The 22,991-nt window shown below is 36.9% G+C and overlaps 2 protein-coding genes across 4 annotated transcripts in view; one reads left to right on the top strand and one right to left on the bottom strand.

Annotated features, from left to right (window-relative positions):
- Nucleotides 1–918: 918 nt before the first annotated feature.
- erp44 (endoplasmic reticulum protein 44) lies at nt 919–19,616 on the bottom strand. Of its 2 annotated transcripts, none has more exons than XM_067448601.1 (11): nt 19,464–19,616; nt 13,236–13,308; nt 13,028–13,067; nt 11,546–11,661; nt 10,286–10,470; nt 10,031–10,146; nt 7,138–7,312; nt 6,472–6,583; nt 4,996–5,137; nt 4,307–4,409; nt 919–1,797 (listed from the first exon to the last, which is right to left on the bottom strand). In XM_067448601.1, exons 1-11 carry the CDS (start codon nt 19,518–19,520, stop codon nt 1,690–1,692), a joined length of 1,227 nt encoding a protein of 408 aa, XP_067304702.1. In that variant the 5' UTR covers nt 19,521–19,616; the 3' UTR covers nt 919–1,689. The 2 variants fall into 2 exon arrangements, with proteins under 2 accessions (XP_067304702.1, XP_067304703.1); XM_067448602.1 differs by having other exon boundaries at nt 919–1,794.
- Nucleotides 19,617–19,797: 181 nt separating this feature from the next.
- invs (inversin) overlaps nt 19,798–22,991 on the top strand; it is a 41,058-nt gene continuing 37,864 nt past the window's right edge. For both annotated transcript variants that reach the window (XM_067448587.1, XM_067448585.1), the window contains exons 1-2: nt 19,798–19,962; nt 21,113–21,226. In XM_067448587.1, coding sequence (XP_067304688.1) covers nt 21,224–21,226 — 3 coding nt within the window. In that variant the 5' untranslated portion in view covers nt 19,798–19,962; nt 21,113–21,223. The remainder of the gene's footprint in view (nt 19,963–21,112; nt 21,227–22,991) is intronic.

The following is a 22,991-nucleotide window of genomic DNA, read 5'->3' as shown; positions in this document are numbered from 1 at the left end:
TTAGTCATCTTGGTCTGCCACATTCGTGATTGGCATGTCTATTTGAAAGGGTAGCCCAATGTTGAAATGTAGTATGAAGTGCTCACAAGGAAATATTGTGTTGCCATATCTCACCAATTTACAGTATTAGATCGTGAGGATATAGCATTTGGATTAAAATGCACAATAGGTCAAGCAACTTTAAAGCGCGATTACACCCAAACATGAAAGTTCTGTCATTTACTCACCTTCATGTCATTCCAAACATGCATGACTTTCTTCTATGGAATACAAAACATTTTTTTTTCCAGAATGTTGTCAACCAAACATCGTTCCCATTGACTTCCATCATAAGGACAAAAAACAATGGAAGTCAATGAAAATCTAACGGTTTGATTACCAACAAAATGTGTGCATTTTTGTTCTGCAGAAGAAAGGGATGAATGATTTTCATTTTTGGGTAGACTATCCTGTTAAGCTAAAAATCTTTGGGCTTTTCCACACTGCACTAATCCCTGGGTAATCATGGTTCTAAAAACTACTTTTAACCCCAGGTAAAGGAACTTTTACCAAGGCCAGCAAGTTTTTTTTGTTATGAAACCCTGCTCCGGAGCAGTTTCCCCCCGTGTTGCCAGGCCAGAATTGATTGTTAACCCCGGGTAAAAACGATGAACAATGTGAAATGTGAAGCAAGACAAACCAGGATTCTTTGTGCCCAGGGTTTACAAATATAAAGTGACAAGTCCTATTTTATTTAAAGTGACGTAACAGGAAGAGCCTTGTATACTTACTGTAATTTTGGTTGGGATTATTTTTTTTTTTTTTAAGACCTACTAACTTTTGACCCTTTATGATGTCTTTTAAAGTACAGATGTGACCTAGTAAGTGCAAAAGTAGAAAAAAAGTGGATTACAATTGAATGAAACAGACAAAGTCGAATCTTGTAAAACGTTCTTTAATTTACTTTTCTTTTTTGGTTTCCTTGTCCCCTCGGAGATGACAGATTTACAAATAATCCTCAACCTTCTAAACCCAACCCCCACAAAAACCCGCCCCTGACCACTCCCCCTGATGGAATGGGATGATATGAGACTAGCCAGTAAGGATCTCAGCGAGCGTGAATTTTAACAAGTCTGGAACGGTACAGTACATATGAATACAGACTAATAAACACATGTAACATACATGTGCTATAACACACACACACTCTCTCTCTCTCTCTCTCTCTCTCTCTCGCTCGTTCGCTCGCTCGCTCTCATACGCACACACACACACTGTTGAGGACTGGAGTGAAACGCCACAGGGCGACTGCAGGTTTGTTCTTGGACTACATTTTTCGATGATTCCACTTGCCCGCATTTAAGATCCATAATAAACTCAATGTGCGTTCCAAACAGAGGACAACCAATGTACCAATGTTTTCCTACAAAAAGGGGGCTTGGGTAGACAAAAATGTAGGAAAAAAAAAAGGAGGGATAATTTTTAATTTAGACAAGACCCACAGAGCACAAACATATTTACAAGCTCCAAAAACAAATGTAAAAACGCTCTTCATTTCCCACCCCAAAAAAAGCTCAGGGGTTCACCTTCTCACCTTTTTTTATCTAAAAATAAAAATTATGAAAATAGACGTTGCACAGGCAGCGGCAGTGCCAGGTTGGCGCCAGCTGACTGTATGGTTCTGGGTTGGGTCTCAATGCAGTTGTGACATCACAGCTCGTCCCGGTCCCTGAGGATGGTGTAACGCGTTTCACTGGGGGCCAATTTCTGGAACGAACTTTCTGGGGGATTACTGGCCACCTCTCCGTTCTCCTCCTGCTGGAATACACACAGAGACAGGCGAATAAACAACCACAAATCACCTGGATCTGTAAAGCGACTGTTCACACAGTCATTATACCACAGATAGATGGATGTGTTCCTGTCAGCAGAGGTCACCGGGATCATTCTGCTGTGCACGCACTGAAATGTCAGCGTGCACATTTCATTCAGTCATAGTTTTAATTAATGTACGTCTGCATTAATTAGTCTAAAAGAAAGATTCTTTTCAGAGATTTTGACCAGGAAGTGTGCTGAACTCACAACCCGAGTAAAAGTGCCCGCCATTATGGGATACTTTAATCAGTGCAAAATTGGACAACACTGATTTTCAGCAAATGTCACTTCGATATGCACAAGTCAAACAGAGAAGCTGATTAACCAACGGAGCATAATGATGAGCTGTTAAATACAATCAGTAATTTGTTAACAAAGGAGATGCGAAATTATAAGCAATGATACTGATATGAAGTGCAGTTTTACACTACTATTCAAAAGCTTGGATTCAGTATTTAAGAAATTAATACTATACTTTTATTCAGCAAGGTTGCTTAAAATTGATCAAAATTAATAGTAAAGACTTGTCTGGCTATCACCAGACCAAGCTCAATTTAAAGGGTTAGTTCACCCAAAAATGAAATAGATGTGATTAATGACTCGCACCTGTAAGACCTCCGTTCATCATCGGAACACAGTTTAAGATATTTTATATTTTAGTCCCAGAGCATAATGCAGTCAATGCACACTTTACTGTCCATGTCCAGAAAGGTAATAAAAACATCATCAAAGTAGTCCATATGTGGCATCAGTTGGTTGATTAGAATCTCATGAAGCATCAAAAATAAATTTTGGTTCAAAAATATCAAAAACTACCACTTTATTCAGCATTGTCTTCTCTTCCATGTGCCTCCAAAAAGAAATCAAACGGTTAATGAATCAGTGAATTGATCAAAGATTTGGGTCGCCAATGTCACGAGATTTCAGCAGTTCTGAAGCACCAAACTGCTGAAATCACGTTACATTGGCGACCCGGATCTTTGATCGATTCACTGATTCATTAACCGTTTGATTCTTTTTGGAGGCACATGGAGGAGTAGACAATGCTGAATTAAATCGTAGTTTTCGATGCTTCAAGAGACTCTAACTAACTGATGTCACATATGGACGGACTACTTTGATGATGTTTTTATTAGCTTTCTGGACATGGACAGTAAAGTGGGCATTGACTGATTAGGCTCTGGGACTAAAATATAAAATATCTGAAACTGTGTTCCGATGATGAACGAAGGTTTTACGGGTGTGGAACGACATTAGGGTGAGTCATTAATGACATCAATTTCATTTTTGGGTGAACTAACCCTTTAAGATTGAACATTGTTCTGGGGAGTCTGCTCTGTATTTTCTACTGCACAAGAGGCGTGATCAACCGGCATTATTTGAATGACTGTACGCAATCGATTAGTCTTTCAACCAATCAGACCACAAGAGGCGTGATCAATGGGCAACGACCCATCGCTTCTCTATTAGTCATTGTGTTAAATCCACCAATAGCGCACCAGGTGGATAAGTCAGCCTGCAATTTGTTCCCTCAAGAGTGTAACAGAAGCAGTAGAAAGTAGCAGTAGAGTTGCAGGTTGATGCCTTTAAATTGTTCAAAAATATTTCAAATGTTCTTTTGAACATTCTATTAATCATATACTTTTCAAAATAAAGTATAAATGAAATGTGAATTGTTTCCTGAGACCCAAATCAGCATATTAGTATGATTTATGAAGGATCCTGTGACACTGAAGATTGCAATAACAGTTGCTGAAAATTCAGCTTTGCCATTAGAAAAAATAAATGACATGTTAAAACATATAAAAATAGAAAACATAGAAAATAAATGCAAACTATAAAAATCTTACATACTCCAAACTACTGATCAGTGGTGCTACTGTGGAACTAGTACGAACCTAGGGGTGGGTGCATTTGTCAATTTGTTTACTTGAATATTCCACAGAACATCAGTTGCATTGTGTTTGAGAAGGCGTGCAAATTAGTTTGACTTTTAAAAATACATCTAAAAGTGTCCAGGTGTCTGTAAGACAGTTCACCAACCCGTCCCAGGTGTTGGCTGACATGCGGTGCTATATGCAGTACATGCGCTTTTGCTGCCAGAATGCAAATTTCTGCTGAAAATATTACAAATAAATTATTCAATAAAAAACGCATTAAATGTTTATTGATGTATGGGTGGCGGGAGAAAATTAGTTTAAAAAAAAGCTTGAAATATTGTGTCCACGGAAGGGAATTTAAATAAAGTTATTATTGAATAAGCAAATAAAAATAAAAAGTCATGAAACACGACTAAAAAAAAGAAGGGGGGGGGGGGGGGGTATTTTGTATGAAATAAGAACTTTAAAACTTTACAAAGTTCTCTGCCCTTTCCTAGTAAAAGCCTAAAAAAAAAAAAATCCCTTTTATAAATCAAATGCACACTCATCCAGCAGCTGTGGTGAACTCTGACCTGTCCTGGAGTGCTGTCAGTGGGGTCTGGGCCGTGATGAAACTCTCTGTGCAACTTTCCTGAGTGCAGGTCCAATACAAACTGCCTCAGCTTTCCTGGAACCCTGTTCATACACACAAGGCATCATAAAACGGTCCAAAAAATAAGCAACAACAAGCAGCATCATGATTTAATGAGTGATAAGACCCCGAGAGGACCGACAGTCTCCAAAACCACAGCATTTTAACAAGATAATGGCATCATCTGTACTGCCCCAGACTCCGCGGACCCCTGGACAATCAGCTGCATCAAAGACTGATGGGAGGCAGGCTGATAAGGTCCTTATTGGATAATAGGATGTGCTTAATAAAATAAGGCATGCACTGAATTATGATGCTTTCTGTCATACGGCCTCTGGTGTCATAAATAGTTATGATGTTGTAATAGCATTGTTATAACCCTATGAAAACTAAGCTACTACGTTCACGCACATAACAGCCATCAGTCAGGAGCCGTTAAATTAATTGCCGTAACTGGCTGAGAGATGAAGCCCAAAGAAGCTCCATCGCTCTCTTTTTGAGTGCGTGTTGCTGTGGGGCCAAGTCTATAATCATGGTTTAATTGCTAGGTGTCTGGAACAAGAGATAACCTGCAGGGAGGAGGCTGAAATAATCTGCATTAAAAGACACACGGACGAACGCAATACTTACGCGAGGTCGCTGAACTCTGGGAAGACATACATGTGGCGGAAACTATCGATCGCAATTACGGGGCAGTCGGCGGGGGTCTTCTGAATGTGCAGTAGAGGGTGCCGGAACTTATCGCAATCTGCATGAAGAAAATTTATAGAACCTGCGAGAGAGAGAAGAGAGAGAAAGAAAGTCAATTTAGAGCTTCAAAACCTTGTGAGCTGATCTAAACAGCATTTTTGGCCATCAAAAGTACATTTGGATTAGGGTTGAGCAAAACTGACAAGTTGGTGGGACAGTTATCTGAAGGACTACCTGATTAGTAAATTAGGCCCTGATTAGATTAGGTGATCACATTGGGTGTGTTCTTGGGTTCAAAAACAGCTAGACAAAGCACAATAGAATGCAACAGCTTGAAACATTTTTTAAAGTTGAACCATTCTAGGGTTGCGTGTTCCAAAAGCATCGTAAACCTAACCCTAACCTTAATAGATCATAGATACAATTGGTGCCACTGGTCTAGGATCTACTTATGCTTCTAATGCTTTTGAGAAAGGCAGGCCTGAATTCAATGCTATCTAAAGGCCTGTTCAAACCAACACAAATGTCCAAGCGATTTGTCCGTTCAGACCAATCAATGTGTAAAAATGACTGCTGTTAACACATACGATTACGTATTAACTACCATAGTGGGGAGAAAAATACCATGGTATTCAATGACTGCTGAGATCTGCTTGGTTCCAAAAATAAAATTCTTCCAAATATCTTTCTGTGTTCAGCAGAATAAAGAAATCCATACAAGTTTGGAACAACTGCTTCAAATATCTGTGCTATTGGCTATCGGCGTGCACGTCACTCTTTAGCTCCGCCCATACATTACGCCTCCAACTGCTCGGTTTTATTCAGAAAGACTTGGTAGAGCGTATTTGTCTTTTATAAATATGATAAAACTAAGACTTTTCAGAGACATGAAGGATGCAATACTACTCTATGCATACTCAAGATCGACAGAAATGGTGTAGTTCCTTCCTGTTAGACAGGCATGACGGGCACAGGTAAATATGACATTTATTGTAATGGGTTTATGTGAGGATTGTTTTAAGTTCACTTAAAGCTGCTGTCCGTAATTTTTGTGTGTTCAAGATTTACAAAAATTATATAATGAGAATGTACAACATGAATCTATTTTCCAAACCGTGTTTTTGTCTTTTTTTTTAGGCATTAACATGTGCTTTATAAGTACAAATAAACAGCCAATATCCTAGTCATATGCATGTTAATAGGCAATTATTGAACCCTAAAATAAAGTGTAATTATAAATATTTATTATTATTATGGTTATATTGTAAAAAAGAAACTCATCTGATCCACACAAATCATAGAAATTACCCATTTTTGATTCAAAACAGCATTTTGGATTTCAATACTATACACATAAGCGATATCCAACGTATGAATTATGAAAAATGACCCTGACCCTGTCTGGCCCGTCCATACCCTTTTCACTGATAAGCTGGCGAGCCACTTCCTGCTGAAATTTCTCCAGACTCTCTGTGTCATCCTTCTGATGGAAGAGGATCAGGAATGGGATGCCCTCTTCCGTCAGTTCCTTCACACACACAAAAACACACATTCTAATCATAGTCAAACAGACAAGCAGAGTGATACAAACAGTGAAAAGTCCCAGTGATATCATACAAAATATTAGCAGCATTGGTAGTACTAATTCGAGGCCTGGAAATAAGTGCTTTATAATAGGTTTTGAGAGTGTGTAGGATGGCTGGGTGAAGTGCACTTGAGCAGAGGTGGGTCAGTGGAGCAGATTGCAGAGAATCTGCCATATCACCAAGCAACAGAGACTGAAGATATTCAAAACATGCGGTCAAGTAAATCAGAGAAAAAACCCACACCTACTAAAGGACATGGCATGCGGACGTCTTTAAAACACAAACACACTTGAAACGTACACACTCAGATGAGCTTGAGTGTGGGAAAAGTACACTGAGGGGGAGGGGACTTTTCTTATGCAAATGATGAATTGGCTGTTCGGCGGAACTGTTAGATGTACACAAACAACAATACGAACAAAATGGAAAGAAAGTACATGTGATAGTTCATATACACACACACACAAAACGGATATTTTGAGAAAGGAAATCATACCTCTCCATTTTCAAATGTGATTTCTCGGACTAGCGGCACACACTTGTCCTGTGTCCAGGCATAGCTGAGGTCAAAATTTGTAAGCGAGCCCATGTATACCATGTCAGGGGTATTCTCTCCCATTGGCTTATAAATAATATTATCACCGCTGAACCGCTCAGGCTTTGAAATTTCCCTGAAAAAAAAGAGAAAGGCATAGAACACATGCGACTGATGCGAGAAAAGGTAATGAAGCAGGACTCACTTGACTTAACTTAAATAGTTCACCAAAAATGAAAAATCTGTCATTACTTACTAACTAACCATACAAGGGATGCTCATATTGACCGTTTAATCATTAACCGATTTTGACCAATTAACACTATCAGTTAAACGGTTTAAAGTTGATTTTATTTTTTTACACGTTTGTTTCATTGACTGTAAAAAATATGGACGTAGTGTCCTTGAAGTCACCCAGAGGAATCCGATAAGCCGTTCTGAAGCGTAGAAACGAGCTGGGCGTCGAAATCTTGCGAGCGCATCATCGCGAGTCACTCCCGGATAACAGAAAATGGGCAAAGAGGTGGGATATGGGCGGAGCTTAGGTGACCCAATGACTATAGACGGCGGATAAATGGCTATCCACCGGTCACTCAAAGTAACCATGCCCTTAATTATGCAGAACTTTAAGGCTTTTTATAAAGGAAACGAATGAAAAATTCACCCCCCTCACAGTTGTCATGAAGGGTAAAATTAGCCATATTATTTTATTAGCCAAAACCACAATTTGTACCAGGCTGTAAATGGGACTTTTTTTGTACCAGGGAATTTTAACATGGGGCTCAATAAGATTCTGCTCAAGGCTGCAGTCTCCCTCTCAGATACTGAAGCTTTTGCGCCTCGATCGTCCCCCGGTGACCGGTCCCAGTATAGTTACCCCTCTGTGTTTTCTAATGGACGCGAGGCAAACTAAACAATAAAATTACACTTCAAATATTTTTTGTCATTGAAGGCAGTTATCATCACGATTTCATTTCAAGTGTTCGTTTTTTAAAATAAGTTTAGTTTTAGTTCTTTATCTGATGCTATAAAAACAGGGGGTGTGACGTCATGATTGACAGCTGAGATCAACGTCTCTGAGTGAAGTTGTCACTGAGGCACTAACAGACTTTTTTTGGAATTTTTGGGAGCAGATTGGAGCTTTAGCTTTAATTTCTACATTTCCATAACTGTTTATTTCACACCAACATAATGAATTGTTCTGCATCTGCGAGAGTGTGGGCGGGCTTTTGATATCGCGACTGTACTTCCTGCTCTACACTGCGCAACTCCGGTCCCGAAATCTCTACTGCGCATACTCGGTTCCAAGATGTCAGCGTCGTGCAGGCAGCCTGAAAGCTTTAAATCTGGCAAGTGGAAACGGATGATGTCGAGTCGTCCATATTTTTTTATGGCCTATGATTCTGCTCCCTCCTGGAGCCTGTCCCTAGTGACCAGTTGAGGAATTGCAGTTTACATTACTTCCGTATTGGCTTCAAGAGAGATCACAGGAGTTTGCCGCTTGGTTTGTTTGCTTGTTTACTGCATGGTTAAAAAAAAAACTGTATTTGCTAACTCCCAGGGCACGTAGACACATGCAACCACATGTCCCAACAATGACATATTTTGCAAAATGAAGCAATGGGAAAGAAGAAGCCTACTGTGTGGGACTAACTTTTGTGGGGGGTTTGGGGGTTCTCCCCCAGAAAAAAAAAAAAAGATTTTATAGATGTAATTTCCTGCATTATGGTGCTTTTTAGGCCATATCCCCCTATACCAAAAAAGACCTCAAACCAGTCAATACCAATAGTCTAATAAAAAGGCTATATTCATTTAACTGCCATAGACATCAACAGTTTCACAGATAAATGATAATGAATAAGTTGCATATTTTTTATGCTCTGTGTCGAGACAGAAAAAGTGCCGTTTACTAAACGATTGATTGGGACAGACAAAATACAGAAATCACTAAATTATTTACCGTGGCTGTAGAGTAGGGGTAAGACGCATATCGCGAGCATATGTTCGAATCCGCCTTTTGCCACACTCGCTTAACCCATCACATATCAGATCGGAAAGGTATTTATTTTGCAATAAAAAAATAGATAATATTAGAAAAGGGGAAATAAAGCGTTTAACATGTGTTTAATAATAAGTTTCTCGGTTAAGGGGTAGTTAAGGTAAGCAGACATGTGCTGAATTAGAAACGATAAAAGTGAGTGGGTCCAATATCATTGGTCTTAAAAAGTGGGTGGGTCTTGTCCCACCTACACACAATGGTTCCGACGCCCATGGTATATTATAATATTATTAGTTAATGGTTAATAATCGATTAATGAGCATCGGTTGTCTGACGGGAAAATGAACGGAAATGAGCATCCCTAAACCATACTCGTCGTTTCGAGCCCATTTGATGTTTTCTGTTCATACTTAACACCATGGACTAAATCATAAAAGTAGTCCAATATGATTTGTGCTTCTTCTGAAGCCATATGGCCACAACCCACAACTGTACTGTTATATGGAAAAAGAGCGTGAAGATTATTTAGAAAATGTCCTTTAATGTTCCACTGTTAATATGACAGTATACAGGTTTGATATGACATGAGGGTGAGTAAATGACAGAATTTTCATCTTTGGGTGAACTTTCCCTTTAAAAGGCCCAAGGGACTTCTATCTAGAAGTTGTTGATTGAGGCAGTTCTGAATGAAAGATTGTAAGAAAGGGGAAGGACTTATGTAGAATCAAATTTGGAGATTTAATTATGGCTTTTTTTAGAAACGTATGCATGGATAAATCATTCACAATAAGATCAATGAATGCATTTACAAAGCAGATAGGGTGAGACTTTAAGTATCTTAAGTGCTTCTCCTACCCAAAAGCTGCCAGGAAAACACAGTCATCTCTCAGGATGTTGGCCACTTTCTCATAAGTATGGTAATTGTCAGAGTCTTTTTTCTCGAAGTAACCAATGATGGTGCGTCTACTCCTCTGAAAGAGAGGAAGGAAAGTACGATGACACAGCACGACTTGACGTTTTCTTAGTTACTAAACCTGAAAAGCATTTTGCTGGACTTAAAATGCGCCACAGAAATTAAATTGTATAGTATTGTGATTTTGAAACACTCACATCTACCGTGCTGATTTCCTCCAGATTTTCTATCTCTTTGATTGGATCCACTTTCTGCTGGCGGATGAAATCAGCGATGGCGGTTACTGACCTTTGACCTCTGTACTCTCGCTTCATCATCATGCCATTTCTGAACAGTTTGAGTGTGGGGTATTTGCTTATCCTGTAGCGATGGGCTATATCAGCTATTGGGAGAGACATAAAAACAGCAGGCTTTACTTCAGTGTCACATGATCCTTCAGAAATCTAATATCGTAATTATAAAATATAATTATATCTAATAATTCTAATATGCGGCTGCTCAATAAAGATTTAGTATTATCAATGTTGAAAACAGTTGTGCTGCTTAATATTTTTTTTGGAAACGAACAACATTTATTTGAGACAAAAACAATTTTGTAACATTATACATTCAGCTTAATCATCACAGGAATAAATACATTTTTAAAATGTATTAAAATAGAAAACAATTATTTGAAATTGTAATAATATTTAACAATATTTCAGCTTTTTCTGTATGTTTGATTAAAATAAATACATCATTGGTGAGCATAAGAGACTTCTTTCAAAAACATTTAAAAACAGGTGCTGTAGACACCTTAAGGTGAACATCTAAAGGTGTGTTTAAATCACTGAAAACCAACAGAATGAGATGACATGACTTTTGGTCACACTGATTTCTGTTTGGCTTACAGTTCGTAGAAGGTTGAGTTTTAGGACCCATGTGCAGAAGAACACTTTAACCTTCCAGATTGCTCTGCGTTTAGAAGAACAAAATAGGTGCCAATCTATGAATATTTAGCTTTATAGGTTATGAGAGGGAAAGATCAATAGGTCAGACTCAGAGGTCAGGGATAGGCTCGTTTTAAAGAGAAAGATGGTCTTGAGTCAAAGTATAGAGACTTAAAAAAGGGTTAAAGAGAGAGAAAAAAGGGTAAGAATTAAAGAAAGTAGAGAACAGAAAGAGAGAAGGCAATAAGGAAAGGGGGAGGGGCAGAGAAATGAAAGTCAACCAATGTGGGGGGTAAATACTCCAAAGCCGATCGGCTGGAATCAGTCATACGCGGTCTCTCTCACTCACACACACCCACGCTGTGGGGTATCTTTGAGCCGCCTTGACTTCACAGAAGATGCAGTTTTGTCATTAAACCATCAAACACTTTACAAGACATCAATAATTCTGTTTAATTTGCTTTATCTCAAAGGCTAAACCAATGTGTGTGTGTGTTTGTGTGTGTGTGTGTGTGTGTATAAACTCACAGTGCTGGTCACAGTCCACCCGGGCAAACACCACCTGTGTAGCGTCTGGATATTCCTCCCGCACTATATTCGACGCCTCCTCAAAAATAGGATGTAGCATCTGACTGAAACGACACCTGTGAAAAAAATACATACAAAAAATGACCTCAGAACAGGATACAGATACTTTAGACTTAGAACATGAGATGCCAGTGCTATTTTTGTGTTTATTGTTTCTAAACAGTTAAAAAAAGTTTTAATATTTCAGGACTGTTCATTTTGTGGATCATCATCATGTAGACTTATTTAAAATTTAATTTTTTGACACGTGTCTCATCAATTTACTTACCCTCATGCCATCCCAAATATACATGACTTATTTTCTTCAGATAAACAAAGAAAAATAATCAATATCTGCAAGTCCAACTTTACAACCCACCTATGTTCCATGTTAGTGTCCCTCAAATAAACTACATTATTGTCGTTATTAGACTTGTAGGACATTAGACCGGAAGCAATGGCTTATATGTAAAAGTTTAAAACATTATTATTTTTCTTACACACACCTATAGTTTAACTTCAGAAGTCATTTGACTTATCCACTGGGGTTATGAAGTACCGTCACTATCACTCAGTGTAGTTTTTTAAGCGTCAACCGAGCGACATCCATTCATTGGCATTATATGAACTCACAGAGATGGATTATTTTCCTTTCATCAACTAAAGAAATAAAGTCATATACATCAGGGATGGCATGAGGGCGAGAAAATGGTGAGATCACTTTCATTTTTGGGTAACCTATCCCATTAAAATTTCATAAAGATGTTGTAAAACTAATATAAATTAATTGAGCGGTTTAGTCCAAATCTTCTGAAGTGACACGATCCCTTTATATAAGAGATTGGTTTCATCATTGATCAAATCACACACCACTTGTGGTAAACAGAAGCTCAAGCATGTTCGACATGCGAGAATCAATGAGGTTCATACTTGTGTTACACTGCACATTTGAGCTTCCACAAGAGCCAATGAGGTTTTTTTCTTGCGTGTCAAGCAGGTTCGGATGAGATTCTGTTAATGTTCGCTGATCAATGTTTATATGTGAATGAAAGCCTTAATTTAATATGTTCATCATATAAAGCGATGCAGTCTCTTCATAAAATTTGGACTAAACCACTCAATTGATATGGATTGGTTTTGTGCTCTCTTTATGAAATTTGTAAAACATCAAAGTATTATTACTGGAGGGACATAAATCTCTGAGATTTCATTAAATATCTTCATTTATGTTTCGAAGACGAACAAAAGTCTTACGTTTTGGAAAGACATGAGGGTGAGTTATTGATAAGAATTTTTCTTTTCTTTTTTGGTTGAACTATCTCTTTAAGCATTTCATGTCAGCTACCCATATGGAGGTCCAGCAAGTAAAGCAACAACTCTCATCATCATTACCCTTTCTGACAAACACACATCTGGAGGCGTTAAGCTGACAGAGACACTCACCAGTCTGCATAGAAGTTGACTAGAGCCACCCCTGCACTGTCTGTGGAGAGAAACGTGTGGTTTAATGTCATTTGATCTACTAAAATGACAAAGCACCATTGGATAACTCACACCCACGTGCACGACACAGGTGCGGTAACCGTCTGATTGAGACTGCTGATTGAAACGGCCTCATTTAAACACACAAATAAACAAGGCAAGAACTCACTAAGGATGTCATCGATGTTTACAGCATCCAGACTGGTTATTTCTCCTCGTCCAGGAGTATACAGACCCGTTACCTGGCAACAACAGAGATGGTTCATTTGTATGTGCATGTGAGTAATAACATTAACAATGCTCATAAAGGAGCCAGTGGTAAATCATTATTGATAATGATCATCATACAGTCATACTCATAATCTATAATCTATCTGATACAAAAAATACAGGTTTTCATGCAGAGGCCAAAATGGAAAGCCCTGAATAAGAATAAAAATGGACGTTGCAAATAAAATCCAAGTAATTTTCTAGGAACTGCAACATCATAAATAAAGCTGAATTATAAGAACAGCGGGAGTAAGTGGTGCGAACTATTCAAATTAAGTAGAATAAGCCTACTAAAGTATCTGTAACTCCTGCATCATTTAACAACTTAACAATTTTTTTTTATTTTTTGTGTGTAGAAGTCAAGGTGGCATGGAAAACAGTCCTCTCATCAAGTCAACAATTCAGAAAATTTGTGGAACAAAAAATAACAGTGCAACGTTTCTTACTAATAATAAATAAAGATATATTTTAAACAAATAAACAATTACACAAATACGACATAATAATTATACATTGAAAAGCTTGAAAAGTTGTAACTGAGAAAAGTTGGCAATATGGCTTGTTATAAAAATGACAGAATTGAGGACTGAAATGGGAAACTAACGATAGCCTATTTATGCTAATAACCTTAAATGGTCCATTATGAAAAAATACAAATAAGCATTAAGAAAAACACATGGGATAAATTCAGACTGGGACAGTAGCTTCTTTAAATGACAAATATTTAATACTATCAGTACAGGCAAAAATATTAAAGATCTAACGTACCTAAATGTTTTTTAAGACTAATATGATAATTATTTGAGAAATGGCAAATAAATCTTTGCTGACCAATGTGGCAGTTTTTAAAGCTTTTATGTGGCACACCACCGCTAGCCTCTACTGAATACTTCTGGCGTGTTTAAATGCAGGATGTCTCTAAGCAAACAACATGCAAATTGTTGCTTCACCATAATCCTAAATAAGTAGAAGCAAAATGTGCTTATAACAAGTCCAGTCTGTATTTAATTATCTGTCAAAATGAGATTAAAGACTAAAATCTAGTGTCTAGTGGCATTGCTATAAGGATGAGAATATAAAAATATATTTTCTATTATTGCTCCAACTAGTTTTCCCCTTAGATGGGAAAGTACTTTAGCCCCTTAAATGGGAAAGTACATTAGGCTGGAGTACTTAGTAACAGTGAACTGATAAACTTACAATCTAATCTAAATGTCATTTGAGATAACTGTAATCGCAATTTAAATGACAATCACATACTACCACTCAAATAAAATAATTGATCAAATACAGAATTGATAAAAAAATATGAAAAGGATATAAAAGTGATATGCCTTTCTATCAGGGAGTAGTGGGTTATGTGATCATAACATTTCATAAGGGTGAAGACCGCTTTGGTTTTATCAGCTTTATATCTGCAGTACAAATTTATATATATATATATTATATATATATATATATATATATTATATATTATATATTATATATATATATATATATATATATATATATATATATATATATATATATATATATATATATATATATATATATATATATATATATATATATATATATTATATATATATATATATATATATATATATATATATATACACACACACACACATACCCACACACACACATACATACATATATAAAATGTTTAGTATAATTAATAACATGTTTTATTATTATACGGATTATCATTTTAGTATATAATGTACTTCCAGATTTAATTAATATTTTATTTATACAGTACCTGACAAAACTGTGAAACATTCAATTTATTTTTTCTTTTTTAAAGAATGTTTCTTGATCATCAAATCAGTATTAGGATGATTTCTGAAGGATCGTATAAAACTAAAGACTGGAGTAATGATGCTGAAAATTCAGCTTTGCCATCACAGAAACAAATGACATCTTTAAATGTATTGAAATAGAAAATATTGTAATAACACTTCAAAATATTGTTGTTTTTACTGTAATTTATGAAAGAAATACATCCCAGGTGAGCATATGAGAGTTCTTTTAAAAAAATAATTATTTTTAATGTTTGCAAACGTTTGACAGGTACTATATTTGTTTATTTAAGTAGAATATTTCTTTACTAGAAGGAAATGTTACTTTATATTTAAAGTTCCATGCTAATAAATGGCATTTTAAGATGTATGTGCATTACACTTGCACTGTAACTAACATAACTGTGACAGCCTGGCTGTAACAACCCTGTAACCCTGGTTTTTTTTAACTTTAGACGTTTCTTTTTGCCATGTGAAGATGTCATTTATCTCACTGGTTAGTTGGTATTATTAATTTGGTAAATGTGTTATTACTATAAAATGAGCACATTACAACCAAAATTAATTGAAGCCAATTACTGTGGCTATCTAACATATGTGACCAATCCAAAAGAAACTGTGAACAGGTTTGGTAATGTGAAGCGTTAAAGTAGAGTTGGTGGCTGTTGGATGAGTCTCCTGTTGCTATATTTCACTACATCCTGTTTGTGTCAGAGATAGCCTGAAGACAAATATAATGATATTACGATAGATGCTTCACCTCTCCTTGATTAAACAGAGAGGCTATGACTTGGCTATGAGAGAACGGCAAGACCAACTGCGATGATGTAGATCTCCTCACACTGGCCACTGGCATATGTGATCCTCTTCAAAAAAAAAAAAAAAAACAGGCAGCTGCTAAACAACACTGCCTAAATGTACTGGCTAATCTCGCACAGAACTCAAGTCTCCAACTGTCACAACAGCCACAGCCACAGAAACAGAACAAACACACAGCTCCACATGGGCTGATCTAACCCGCTCGGATCACAAAGTACAAAAATCACAGCTAGACCCAACATACGCTGTAGTTTCGGTAAACAAATTTGGACCCGTGCATATCCGTTTCTTACTGAGATTCATCACAAAGAGCCCAGCTCTAATGCTGGGAGTTTCTACTCAGATAAACAAAAATAAGTGTGGAGCGAAGTGCGGACTGCAGAGTATTTTATAGTATATGGTTAAAAGCCAGGATTGATGAGAGATTTAAGGCCCCTTCACACCAAGAATTATGCACATGATAATAGCATCCACACCAATAGATGATAGTGTTTTGTTTATTATGAGCGTGTGCTACAGTTATGTCTGCCGCTTTCAAGCTTTTAAAGGGGTGGTAAAGCATTCTTTCGAAGGCCTGGTTGTGTTTGTGGGGTGCACTGTATCGTGAGTTCATGCTTCATTTTTAAACAGCATTATTTTACCTTTATTCTACACTGCTCTGTCCCTCCTTGTAAAAACGAGTATTTAAATTAAATATTGATTACTCTTGTAATTTCTGTAATGGTGAAAATGAAACAATTTTTCATTTATTTTTCCATTGCATATATACAAAAATATTTTGGATTGATGTGGAGCGTTTAATAAAAAAATTGAATGTTAATTTGCAGCTGAGTGGATTTGACATATTAATATTAGGGCCGGGACTTTAACGCGTTAATTAAGATTAATTAATTACGTGACTTTAACGCATTAATTAATTATGAAAAAAAAAAAAAAAAAAGTAACCACACTCATTTTTGCACCGCGGAACGTTTTTCAATGAACGAGTTTCGACGGACCGATTATACTGGAACACCAACTAGCGCTCCGGAGTCACGACAACAACAAACCATGAGTGAACATGAACAAAGAAGCTGATGAGACTGCTTTGCTTGGTCCCGTGGATGGGAAATTTTGTTTTAAAAAACAAGAGCATGGTTGTGTGCAATATTTGGAAGCGTCGACACGGAATACAACCAGGAATTAGCGTATCACCGCAGCACATCGAGCCTCAAATATCACAAATATGCTTTTGCTAAACTTAATGGCAAACATTGCGCTGGTCTGCTGGACTGAAATAAACAAACAATATTTTGTTGATTAAGCTTATGTATTCAGTCATTATTTTTTTATTTGAATGAATGTCTCATTGTATTGTTCTGGTTATGGCATTATTAATAATAATAAAAAGTCTGTTGGTTGACTGGTTCTATGAAGCCAGTCCCTCAGAAATAAGCAATAGGCTCTGATTGGTTCATTGGCTCAGCTGTGTTGTGATTGGCTAACCGCCTAGTGCCCTCCAGCTTACTCTTCTCCACAGAAATAAAAAATGGCCTTGCCCCCCTTATTTAATATTCTCGGAGGAAGGTTTGTGTAAATATTGAACCCGCTGATGTTGTTATGTTATGTTTTGTTGATGTTTGTCTGGAGGAAAAGGCTGTAGTTCCCTACCGGCCTTTGCTGTAGTCCTTAGAAATTGATTTCTTTAAAAGCAAATATCTCCCTTTGCTTTAAACTTTGAGCGCTGTAACTTTGCAGATGTTGTTTATGCTCAAACAGCAACGTTACACACTAGCTAAAGTGAAATCGTGTTTTACCACCCTTTAACAATCAGGTAGATACTGATTAGCCATTTTTATCATTCATCAGCTGATATATATACTTGACCTTATAATGTGTAATAGTATTGTGAAACCAGACTTCTCTCTGGTGGCATATGCAGTACTTCTCCAATCATTTAATCTATTTAAAACTGCTCCTGTAAGCTTGTGTTCATCTTTTACGTCTCAAAAAGTCCCTGCCATTCATTTATCTTTTTGATAATCCATTACACTAACAATATGGAAGAAAATGTCATGAATGTAGTGTTATCTAGCTTACTAACATTGTGAAAATGACTTGTGATTACCTTGAAAGCATTACTTGAAAAGGTTGAAATCATAAACAAACCAGTAATGCTTCACACTGTATGTACAATTGGTTCATTTATTGCTATCATGAAGTTGTTTTGAAACAGTATGTGCTGTGACATCAAAGAAGTTAGGATTACGAGCATTTTAAATAATTTTTATGAAATGATGAATAAAGAAAGTGACTGAAGTGCTTAGAGGTCAATCTCAAAGCTACTACCTGTGCTCTATGTTGATAAATATTACGTTCAAAAAGGAAAACTAATTCTTGACATTTTACAACTTATGAGAATGTCTACAAAAATACGTGGCCCTTTTAATTTCTAAAAATACTTGTCGAAACTGAAAGCTTGAAAAATAACCTACAATGGCAGAAAGGCTACTGCTGCTTTCACATCATGCTGTGCTAAACGGAGCAGCGCGGCTCACTTCCGGGTTGACAGCCAATAGGATTCGGCCACAACAGAGAAGTTCACCAACCGGCTTCTTAAGTGCGAAGTCGGATGAAACAAACCCCAAAATATCCATCTCTTTACTTTAGGTTATAAAGGGTTGACAGCTGGATTGTGTAGAGCTCCTATTGTTAAAACGACTTCAAACGCTTAATTCATTTGTTTAAATGCCTTTCCGAGTTAAACAGGCTCACATCAGTCGCTGTCTGTGAAACTTTATAACTACAAATGGGAACAGGACACATGCAAGCACCTCAATTACTTGTTAATTTGAACAAGTTGCGTTTAACATTTAAAAACTTTTGGAAGAAGGTTGCAAACCTGCGTTGCGAGTGACGTAGCGCCTTCTTTTACCCATCTAAAACTTCTTTATTTGCGTCATTATCTACTCATGAGAGTAAATGTAATTTGACCCTTTCAACACTGTATTTAAGACTGCTAAAAATAAAAGTTATGATTCAGCGATCCTTGGTTTGCTTGCAGACATCCTAAATGACAACATAAGATGACAATGTTTATAAAATGACACTGTTTATATGCGCGTACGGTTGCGAATTAAATGGGAATAGTTGACCCACAGCCTATAAACTCCTAAAATGTCCCATAATTGCAGCTGCATCATGACTACAAGACCGGTGGTAACTCTAATAGCTGGTTAGCTACATTAGCCAGCTGTCTAGCACTTTCTGTAGCCAGCCTACATTCACTATAACGTTAGGCCATTAGACCTAGCTTCAGAGTGGACATAGTCGAAGTCGTTCGTTGCACAAATTCCAGAGGCCTTCGTATAATAACCCGTTAAATAACAGTGTAAATCAAGAGCATCACATCCAAGTTCATAAACCCTCATAATAGCTAACGTTATATGTGAGCTAGCTATCACAATCAAACCTGCCAGAAGTGTGTTACTGAACGAGCGCGCGATTACTTATACTTATACACATACCAGCAGGAGGGTGAAGTAGTGCAGTTCGGGAGCGGGAATTATTGATGATAATTTCATTGTATAGTGGTGTTGGTTGAGGTTACGATGTTGTTGGATCTTGCCAGTCTCTCGACACCACCTCCTTCTCCTCTGCTGCAGGAAACAGGCAGTACATACGGCCACGGGAACTGGAATTCCGGGTTGCTTGGAATTATGGGAAATGTTGTTTCATGCTGGGGCCATTGTTGTTGAGCTAACTAGATTTAGTTTGATCAAAAAACTACAATCCCAGTATGGAACGTGTGGGAATAATGTGGTCCTTGGTATTTGTAGTTTTATTTACATACGTGCCCAGATGTGTTTGCGGTCTCAAGAGTTTTTGGAGTATCATTGACCACAGCGAGGCTGAAGTCCCCAAAATTACGAAAACAGCGAACACACTACAATGCGTTGAAAACGTTAGTGATGTTTAAAATCAGGGATAGAAATGTCGGATTAGTTGTGTTTCACTTTGAAACTGGTAAGTTGCATCATCGTTTCGCAGCTGTATAACGGGACTTTTGAATATTTAGCAATCAAGCTACATGCAAACACATCCAAACGCGAGATTAATGAATGATTAAAAAAACAAAACATTGACAGTCATTTGTTGTCTTTGAAGTAACTTAGGCTACAGCAGATATGCAACTATGTTTGCATTTGTTAAAAGTATTGTTTAATTATTTGCAGCTTAGACACAAAGAGCTCGTGAATGTCAGTGAGCTCTGCAGATGATTCATAAACATGACTTTTGTAATAGTGATTTATCTACCAATCGAAACACCACGCACACTTAAATAAACAAACTGTCAAGTGTCAACACTGCATTAAAAAGTGTTTTTGATAATTGTGCAGTTTTTTTTATTCTGGCTGTTTGATACAAATGAAAGAAAATAGCAAATAACTGTTTCTCTTAAGTAAATTACTCAGTAATGTCTCATTTAGAGTGTCAGAAGAGTTCTCAACAATGCCAGTGTCTCATATTGTGCTCAGATTTGCCAAGGTACAAGTAATAAAGCCGAAGCTATCAATCTGTACTAAAACAAATGTCATTAAATTCTCCCAAGAGTTAATTATTAAAGCTGTATAATCCATTTTAAGCATAATACTGTTACTTTATTTCAGCAAATTACTATTTTTTTGTCTGTAATCATTTCTTCTAAGGAATTTTAAGGGACATCTTAGACAAAGTTGAATGAAACAACAAGCAATGCAATTATCTTGGTATTGTTGACATAAATTATATATATATATATATATATATATATATATATATATATATATATATATATATATATATATATATATATATATATATATATATAATTTATTTATTTTACTGCATACATTTTAAACACATCTAATTCATTGATTGATTGTGTGCTTTAACAGACAACAGGTTTCAATATAAATAAAAATAGTTCCAAAGTCAAAAAAAAAAAAAAGTCAGAAAAATAAGATTTCCAAAGTCAGTGTTGACTAGTTTCTTACAAGACTCCAATTTTTGTCGTTTTATGTCAGCACACTTCTGTAAGTCGGCCTTGGCATTGAGCACTGGTAATGTTTGGCACAGTAGGTCAGAGCAGGTGGTTTGTGCGCTGTGTGTGAGTGATCCTCTCTCTCTCCTGCAGAACACTAGATCAGAGCTGCCAGGGGGAGCTGCGGCTATGCCAAGCCCAGCCAAGCTTCACTTAGCTGGGTAACATCTGCTATAAGGCCTCCCCTGCCTCCTGGACATCACAATGGTAAGTGTCAGAAACCAAGAGCTGTGCTGAGATTTAGAAGAGATTATGAGTATTGTATTATGTATTTAAGGGTTAGTTCACCCAAAAATGAAAATTATTTAATTAATTACTCACCCTCATGTCGTTGGACACCCATAACACCTTCGTTCATCTTTGGAATACAAATTAAGATATTTTTTGTTGAAAGCTGATGGCTGAGAAAGGCTTCAGAAAGGCCTCCATTGGCATTCAGTACATTCCCACTGACCCACTCACAGGACCCATAAAGGCACTAAACACATCGATACAAAGTCCATCTCACTACAGTGGCTGTACAATCATTTTACAATGCGACGAAAATAGTTTTTGTGCACACAAAAATCGAAATAACGACTTCATTGCAGCTCCACCGTTCAGATACATGACCCGGAAGCAAAAAGGAGTGCCGCTATCGCGTGAGTTCACGTCCGAGACCTACACGGAAGACAATAACTTGGCGGATAAAGTCATTAATTTGATTTTTTTTTGTGCACAAAAACTATTTTCGTTGCATTGTATAATCATCGCAAATTATTGTACAGCCACTGTAGTGAGATGGACTTTGTATCGATGTCTTTAGTGCCTTTTATGGGTCCTGTGAGTGGGTCAGTGGGGATGTACTGAATGCCAATGGAGGCCTTTCTGAAGCCTTTCTCAGCCATCAGCTTTCAACAAAAATATCTTCATTTGTGTTCCGAAGATGAACGAAGGTGTTACCGGTGTCTAACGACATGAGGGTGAGTAATTCATGAAATAATTTAAATTTTTGGGTGAACTAACCCTTTAAGAGTTATTTGTGGTATAAATATTGACAACGGTAGTTTTGTTAATTTTATTAAAAAGAAACTGTGGGTGTATTAAAAGCTTGCATATTACTGACACATTAATGTCTCTAGAGATTTCCAACACACTTCGTCATATCAAAGAGTTATAAATTACTCTCTTTAAATATTTTGTCACATTAACAATATGCATTTCACAGAGTAAAATAGCAGGTGTGGATGTAGAATGTAATTAAGAAGCTGTAAATTATACACTTATCGTGAGGTATAGGGCCTATGAGAACCAGAAGATTTCAGCTTTTGGCAAAAAAAGTCTAAATCAGATACATATTGTCTTCACATAAGTTATGAAATATATATCATTAAATAAATGTTAACAATAATGTAATGTAATAACATGTACAATATATGCCTAATTTAAAGGTGGGATAGGTAGGACTGATCTAAAGCACTTTTGTCCAAATTTGTTTAAACTTTCTTGATATGTCAATACATAATTCAAATGTAAGTACTCTGCAAAGGAGAGTATAAAAACCGAGTGACTCTAGACTTTTTAATCTGCAATAAACACTGCTCATTATTTTCGTTCGGGACGAAACAAATGATTAGCTTGGGCGAATGTCACTCTCTCTTGCTACCATGGCGACCACCACTTTCGCTACAGGATCTGCCCACATGCGCACGCTCGTTTGATTTGAGCAGTTCAAGAGGCAAGAAACCTAGGCAAAATAATGGCAGAGAAAGAGCATTCAAAATTCACAGTGCAGGGTTTTACAGTCAGCGAAGGCAAACAATGCAAAAAAGGAAGACAGTACGAGGTAAAGGCAATGCACAGAAAGTCTTTGGATAAACAAAGAAATTAAACACGAGTAAATATCTTTAATGATGGTGAGAACTGAGGGACCTGAAAAACGACTCATTGCTGGCTGTATTTCTAAAGACAGGTAATCTTTCATTTTGATTAT

Source organism: Pseudorasbora parva, chromosome 7 (assembly GCF_024679245.1).
Source record: "Pseudorasbora parva isolate DD20220531a chromosome 7, ASM2467924v1, whole genome shotgun sequence".
Taxonomy (NCBI): domain Eukaryota; kingdom Metazoa; phylum Chordata; class Actinopteri; order Cypriniformes; family Gobionidae; genus Pseudorasbora; species Pseudorasbora parva.
The sequence above is the reverse complement of the archived record's forward strand: the minus strand, read 5'-3'. Positions and strand labels throughout refer to the sequence as shown.

Bases quoted from the DNA above. Each gene is read 5' to 3' on its own strand.
- erp44 (XM_067448601.1), bottom strand. From the start codon at position 19,520: ATGAAATTATCATCAATAATTCCCGCTCCCGAACTGCACTACTTCACC. The intron at 13,068-13,235 runs GTGAGTTCTTGC...TTCTCTCCACAG, and splicing joins AAACATCGATGACATCCTTA to ACAGTGCAGGGGTGGCTCTA. The intron at 4,410-4,995 runs GTAAGTATTGCG...GTGTATGAACAG, and splicing joins CCAGAGTTCAGCGACCTCGC to GGTTCCAGGAAAGCTGAGGC.